Here is a 7,432-nt window from a genome sequence, read left to right as displayed (position 1 = left end):
TTCCCAGCATTCGATTGAAATAAACAAGCCTGGCTGCCTGTGCCAACAGCTACCCCTGTTGTACATGTCAGCAACTACAACCACAGCTCTAACATTCCTTTGCCAAGATCTGATAAGAACCTCTTAGCAACTGTAGTCCACTTAATACACACAGAGAGACACACACATATATATACATACAAACATGCACCCACACACACACTGTTTTCCAGCTATGTGCATACATATATATGTATATACAGCTGGAAAATGGGATGCTAATTTATTTATTGTTTCTTAACAATTACTCCATTTTGATTTCTTAAAATACAGTATTACAAAGCTGTACATCAGTTCCAGATGTTTATCACTAAAGCACCTCATGTAATGTTTTTTGATCTCTCAAGGCTAATGAGGTGTTTGTGGTGAAATGAGTGGTTTTGTGTTCCCAGAAGCAGTACGAATGCTAACCTTACACCGCTGTCTACTCGGGGAAAAAGCCTCCCATATGTGATGGGTGGCGTGTTTATATTGCTTACAACAAAGCAATGCAGCAGAACTCCGCTCTTCAGAATACTTCTGTTTTGCTCACAGAAGCTGCATTTTCTTTATACCATCTCCCCCTGGTGTCCACTTCTAGTCACTGCAACTACATTTCAAAACAAAACACCTAAAGAAAAGACGCTTAAAAAATAAAATATAGATTTAAGAATGATTAAAAACATGATTTATTGCCATTATATACAAATATTTCACCAAAAATACACAGCATGAACAGACATTTATTTATGAATACATTTATCAATGTGAATAGCATCTGTAAACTAGCAACTGACTATAGCTAGGATTCAACCCTTGAATTTGTCCTTGAATTTGACCAATCAAAAACAAGAGTGATCTTTTTGTCATTCCTCACAGATATTAATTTAGTAATTTGCCAAACTAACTTAACCAACAGTTGGGAAGAAAAGGTGCAAATACTTCCACAGCAAAGGTGAAGTGAAAATGTTGATACTGAACTCCTAACTCTTGGCTCAGCCGACTGCAGAGCATCACAATCATCCCAGCAGGACCACACGGAGACTTTAGACTGAGCAGACTGATGCCTCCCAGTGTTCCCTTAAACCAGTCCTGTCCCCTTAAACCAGCCCTGTCCCCCTTAAACCAGTCCTGTCCCCTTAAACCAGCCCTGTCCCCCTTAAACCTGCCCTGTCCCCTTAAACCTGCCGTACCCTTAAACCTGCCCTGTCCCCTTAAACCTGCCCTGTCCCCAAACCTGCCTGCCCTTAAACCTGTCGGCCTAAACCAGCCTGTCCCCTAAACTCCCTGTCCCTAACCAGCCTGTCCCCTTAACCTGCCTGTCCCCCTTAAACCTGCGACCTTAAACCACCTGTCCCTTAAACCAGCCCTGTCCCCCTTCAACCTGCCATACCCTTAAACCAGCCCTGTCCCCTTAAACCTGCCCTGTCCCCCTTAAACCTGACCTGTCCTCTTACACATTCACCCTGCCCATTACAGAGCCTTACTGGATCCTTCCCTTTACAGAGCCTTACTGGATCCCTCCCTTTACAGAGCCTTACTGGATCCCTTCCTTTACAGAGCCTTAATGGATCCCTTCCTTTACAGAGCCTTACTGGATCCCTCCCTTTACAGAGCCTTGCTGGATCCCTCCATTTACAGAGCCTTACTGGATCCCTTCCTTTACAGAGCCTTACTGGATCCCTCCCTTTACAGAGCCTGGATCCCTTGCTGTACATTATGTTACCTTAATACCATTTCGCAATGCCAACATTCTTATCGAGAGCAACTTGCACAACCTTTTCCTTTTTTTTAAACATAGCATCCATTTATACAGCTTGATATTTACTGAAGCAATGCGGGTTAAGTACCTGGCTCAAGGGTACAACAGCAGCATCCTACCAGGGAATCAAACTGCCAACCTTCATGTTACAACCCCAGGTCCCTTACATTATTACATTACACTATTTTGCTATAATGAAGGGCTTTACGAGACCAGAAACCTCTCATCATTGTAAAATAAGAACAATAATAACTTTTTAAAAATCTCCATCTAAAGCTTAAAAAAAGGGTTATCTAGCACAGTCAAAATCCAAAGAATGTTTAATTTTTTTAAATAACTAAAATGAACTCAATTGTATAACTGATGACTGGTCCTTTGGCCGTTGATGTTGAGTGAAGTCCAGTGGCCATGTGACCAGTGACCTCACAGAGGGCTGTTATTGGGCTCCTTTATCCACAGGAAGCCGATCTGCGTGCCGAAGTGGTTTCCATCGCGGACGTGGGAGAAAAATTGTTCGGGGTGGCAGGCAGTGCACAGGGTGAGGTTGGGCCTATCACTCACACGGTCGTCCTGGATGTGATGGGGGAGGAGGCCACCTTGCTGGAGTAAAATTCTGGGGAGTAAAAGTTTTCATTTTAGTAGAACAAATAGTAAAAATAATTTGACTATCATATGTTCCTTAGTCAAAAATTAGCTTTGCTATGGAAACGCAAATGTAGATTTTCAACCTTCCATCTTTCAACCCTTGTATTCAGGTTCTGTCAAATTGACCCATCATAAACTTTTAGTAAAGAAGAATCATGCTTTTTGAGAGATGAATTTCTTAACCAGTGACTAAGCTCTAAATTTGGTTCTCGTTTTGTGTTTGCATCGTTCATTTGGACTCAAAGTCCCAGCATTACTAGCGATATGGGGATTCAGCCCATTCAGTAGGGCCCAGCCTTTACCTCGTGGCCAGTCTGATGTCGATGTATGGCTTTGCTGACCCTCTGCCCCTGACACAGGATGGGTCGATAGAGTGAAAGTGTTCGGCCGACTCCTTGTCCAATGAAAAGCAGCAGGGTCCGACGGACGGGCCAATCACAGCGACGATGTCGGTCACCTTGCTGCCAAACTCTGTCACCATGGCGCTGACCGTTGCCATGGCAATCCCCATTAAGGTACCTTTCCACCCTGGATACATCAGATTAGGAACAGGACACGAACTCTGTTAAACTGTTTAAGAGGCAGCAAGCCTCGCCTGTTGGCTGGAGACGTGGTTCTTTTGGCACAGCAGGCTAAGTGCTGCTGGCTGGCAGGATAAACAGAAGCACTGCAGGGGCAAACCTAGCAGGCGCAGGCGCAGCTGAGCTTAATGTGAAGAATCTCTGGACATCGACCCCAGCTGCATCTGCACTGCAGTAAGAACTACCTCATTAAACGGACGGAGTGTAGCACAGTGGGTAAGCAACTGCGCTTGTACCCGAAAGGTCGCAGGTTCGATTCCTGGGTAGGACAGCCGTTGTACCCTTGAGCAAGGTACTTAACCGAAATTGCTTCAGTATATATCCAGCTGTATAAATGGATACAATGTAAAAAGTTGTGTAAGTCGCTCTGGATAAGAGCGTCTGCTAAATACCTGTAATGTAATGTAATTAAAGTCTCTGTTCAGGTCTAAAGTCTTTCAATGAATTGCCACAAAGTTTAGTCCATTTTCCCTGTTATAGACTGCTTGCCTCACAGATGGCAGGAACGCAGCATATAAACGCAGATAAATATCTGCACTGATTCCCACGCAGTAGAAACGTGTGTCATTGCTTTTAAAACCACCGTGTCGGACAAACAGACCAAATGAGAGCAGCATCTGGCTGAATGGCCATTTTAAGCCTTAATCAGCAGAGGTTTTATCATCAGGCCCAAAATAAACCCAGCGCCAAGACTCTTCCTGTTCCTCCTGGAACATAGCCTCAGCCCCCTGCTCAGCAGACAAACGACTCAGGACCCACTCCTCTGCACCTGCCTGTACTGCACACGCCCCAAAGGCAGGTAATATCACACGCATTCTACTTACTGGAGCTGCCAGTACTGAGCCAATGATGGGCACCACACCGCATCACAGCATCTCCAGCGTTTCCTCCTCCTCACTATAATTTTGTATTACTGCCGACTTACAGAACTGCTGATAACTAAGATCAGATTTTTTAGGCATGGGTGAAGATTGAGAAGTGCGTGATACTGACTTCAGGCAAAACTGCTAAGATCTAAATTCCACAGACTGGATTCCATAGCTGACAACCAATTCTGACTTCCTGAAAAGGCCAAACAGGAAGAGAGTGTGGAAAGAGCTCATTACACGCTCACACCTTCTCACCCGATCCTGGTCGGACACCGACTCTGTCTCAGAGTGTCCACGCTGTGTTTTTAACAGGCAGAACACACAGTGAACAGCAAAGTAAAAAACCCTAATAAACACTCCCTACAACCCTAATAAACACTCCCTACAACCCTAATAAACACTCCCTACAACCCTAATACACACTCCCTACAACCCTAATACACACTCCCTACAACCCTAATAAACACTCCCTACAACCCTAATAAACACTCCCTACAACCCTAATACACACTCCCTACAACCCTAATACACACTCCCTACAACCCTAATACACACTCCCTACAACCCTAATACACACTCCCTACAACGCTGGGCTTTTGGTACCATTTGATTCACGGTGGCCACCCCTGGAATGCTGATAGTTTTTGTGAACAAGCCAGTAAGCGGTAGCTAATTTTATGCACGTACACTACAGTGGATTTTGTGATCACTGTTGGGACACCGTTTACTTCTGACACAGTTCTAGCTGTGACATCACTTCTGACGCAGTTCTAGCTGTGACATCACTTCTGACGCAGTTCTAGCTGTGACATCACTTCTGACGCAGTTCTAGCTGTGACATCACTTCTGACGCAGTTCTAGCTGTGACATCACTTCTGACACAGTTCTAGCTGTGACATCACTTCTGACACAGTTCTAGCTGTGACATCACTTCTGACGCAGTTCTAGCTGTGACATCACTTCTGACGCAGTTCTAGCTGTGACATCACTTCTGAAGGAGTACCTGCGTGGGCCACGCCGATGACCTTGGCCACGGGGTCGGTGAAAAGCAGGGGCATGCAGTCCGCGCCAGGCGCCGCGATGACCACGCCCACTCGGTTGGTCACGATCCCGTCGTAGCTGCTCGGTGGCGGCTTGCCCATCACCCACACGTCGCTGGCGTGGTCTGTCTGGGGGGGAGGGCGAGGTTGATGCACATTCATACAGACTAAAGACTGGCCTCTTCAGATTGCACCAAGGCTCCCCTGACCCCCCTGATGCAGTAGCTTTGTAAAGATATTCTCCACTACTGTAGGTCGCTCTCGATAATAAAATCTGTCCAGTCACTGTAATGCAATCTGAATCCTCCAGAGGGAGCGCTCACACCGTGCCCACAGGGAGACGGGCTCAAAAATTCCCCCGCCAAACTGGCTTTGCCAAGAAAGTGTAACGCTTGCACAGGAACTTCCAGCGCTTGTGTGCGTCTCTTCACACATGGCACTTACCTTTATGAGGTGGAATTTACCTTTATGAGGTGGAACTTCTCGGGGTCGAAGCCAGCGTGAAGGCCCAGGCGACGCAGGTTTTCGGCGACGACGGCCTTGGGGTCCCGTCGGCGTGAGCTGCAGAAGAGGTTGAGCGCGCTGAGGGAGGGGATGCAGGACACCCCCCCGGTCCTGGTGGTGAAACCGTGGGAGAAGCAGTCTGCAGCACAGTGGGCCACAGTAAGCCATTAACAGCGCTGCACACGTACACATCACCCCCACACCCCGCAAGCTTCCATCCGTGCACACTACACTGCACACACAGTTGATACTTTATGTTAATAAAGTGGACAAAATAATGTTAACTCCTAACAGTACGTGTGCACATCAAGTAACTGATGAGGTGGTAAGGCAGCCCCTCAGCTTCAGACACCCATGGACCCATGTGGGAAACATCAAATGGCCCCAATGTTATGTTATATTGGGTGGGATTGTGCCGCCCCCTCCCTCCCAAAAAAAGATCAAAAAGAAAATTCCCTGTTTGTTGTCGCCCCCACAGTTGAAATGAGATGTAGGTCCTTTCAGACAGGTACTGCTAATTGCCATTTAACTTAATACGGCTCACCTGCACAGGTGCCGTTGTCTGTGAGTTAATTAGCCCGAAGCGAACAGAGCTTTTTCATGTGGTGTTTCGGCTTTGTCCAACCCCCGTATATCAACACACTGCAACCACGAAGATAATCAGAAACGCCCCCAACCCACCTGATATTAACGAGGACCGAAGGACAGAGATCTCCCCTTTCAGGACCGGCAGCTGGCGCACGAAAATGGCGACCTGCTCCTCAACCTGGGCGTCGGTGTGGGCTTCCGCGGCGTTGGACGGGCACTCGTCGAAGACCGCGGCGTACTCAAAGGTGTACAGCGCGGTGAACAGGCGCTCCTGGTAGGCCTTCAGTTCAGCTATCCTCCGGGTGGATGTTAGGACCAGAACAGCGCTCTGGTCGAGCTCATCCACTGCTTGTTTGAAGAAGTACAGCGAGGCGGCCACAGAACCGTGCTCCAATACGCAAGTAATTTCATTCATTTGTGTGAGCTCTTGTAGTTGGGCTCGCGTGGTATCTCTTGGGCTGCTCGTATTATTTTGGTCATGCGTTTGAAGCATAACATACACACGTTCGTACTTCCTTTCGCCTATGAAAGTTGCTGCCGTCTTGACGCGTTTCTGCAGACAGACATTGTACTGGAGACAATGACTGTGAAAGAGGTCCACTATCACTACAGCCGACATTTCGTCTCTGCAAAATAGTGCAATACGTTTTGTAAATAAAGTGGTAGCTATTTTGATAGCCTATGTATACGCTTCAACAGCCTAAGTAAATTCACGTAGCCTAAAGAGTCAAACTTTCAACAAATCAATTTTGTAGCCTAATCACGGAGTTAGCCAATATAGTTTAATGTAGCCTATTAAACTGCAAAGAAATGATTTTGCATAGCTTACCTAGCAGCGGTAACCCGTGGGCTATTATATGATTTCACTTTTTAACGCTGGGCACCGTGATCTGTGCTCAAAATTACATGCACTTGAACCGCGATGAAAATACTAAGGTCTGGAGCTAGTTTTGGAGTTTAAATAGCGAGAGCTAGCCAGTGGTTTGACATGTTTAGGTTTAGGCATGTGATTCCCATTCAAACACGAAAGGTCAGGTAAATTCCGCAACCCTAGAAACTCCGGCTGCAGGTTGTCGACTGCTTCCTGGTTTGTGACGGCTGAACGCGTGAAATCGAAGTAGGGTTTTCCAGTTAATATTTTCTGACTGTACTTTTGCACCGTGCACGTGTTCATGCATCACATGCCGTCAAAACGTCAGTGGTCATCAACGTCAGCATTTTTACAAACGGCAAAATTGCTGCATAGAAAACATGTAATCGCACTGTAGAATCAAACTATTCTGAAGCAATACATCCTTTATTTAAATGGCAACATTTTGTTTCCGACAGAAAGTTAACATGAAACTAGACACGAAAACGGACGAAACACACGCCAGTTTTAGTCACTTGGCCTAATACTTTGGATCGATTAATTTAATTGTATCT

The 7,432-nt window shown here is 46.3% G+C and overlaps 2 protein-coding genes across 9 annotated transcripts in view; one reads left to right on the top strand and one right to left on the bottom strand.

The window, feature by feature from the left end:
* Positions 1-689: 689 nt before the first annotated feature.
* lacc1 (laccase (multicopper oxidoreductase) domain containing 1) lies at positions 690-7,419 on the bottom strand. Of its 8 annotated transcripts, XM_064310486.1 has the most exons (7): positions 6,837-7,419; positions 6,101-6,633; positions 5,380-5,558; positions 4,879-5,044; positions 2,728-2,953; positions 1,383-2,393; positions 690-1,183 (listed from the first exon to the last, which is right to left on the bottom strand). In XM_064310486.1, the coding sequence occupies exons 2-6, from the start codon at positions 6,624-6,626 to the stop codon at positions 2,204-2,206; spliced, it is 1,287 nt and encodes a 428-aa protein (XP_064166556.1). In that variant the 5' UTR covers positions 6,627-6,633; positions 6,837-7,419; the 3' UTR covers positions 690-1,183; positions 1,383-2,203. The 8 variants fall into 8 exon arrangements, with proteins under 8 accessions (XP_064166556.1, XP_064166554.1, XP_064166555.1 ...); XM_064310484.1 differs by having other exon boundaries at positions 690-1,202; positions 6,101-7,419; XM_064310485.1 differs by having other exon boundaries at positions 1,403-2,393; positions 6,101-7,419.
* LOC135241315 (ecto-NOX disulfide-thiol exchanger 1-like) overlaps positions 6,141-7,432 on the top strand; it is a 57,070-nt gene continuing 55,778 nt past the window's right edge. The window contains exon 1 of the mRNA XM_064311572.1: positions 6,141-6,281. The gene's annotated coding sequence lies outside the window, so the exon portion shown is untranslated. The remainder of the gene's footprint in view (positions 6,282-7,432) is intronic.

This window comes from Anguilla rostrata, chromosome 15, assembly GCF_018555375.3.
Source record: "Anguilla rostrata isolate EN2019 chromosome 15, ASM1855537v3, whole genome shotgun sequence".
In the NCBI taxonomy this organism is placed as follows: Eukaryota; Metazoa; Chordata; class Actinopteri; order Anguilliformes; family Anguillidae; genus Anguilla; species Anguilla rostrata.
The sequence above is the reverse complement of the archived record's forward strand: the minus strand, read 5'-3'. Positions and strand labels throughout refer to the sequence as shown.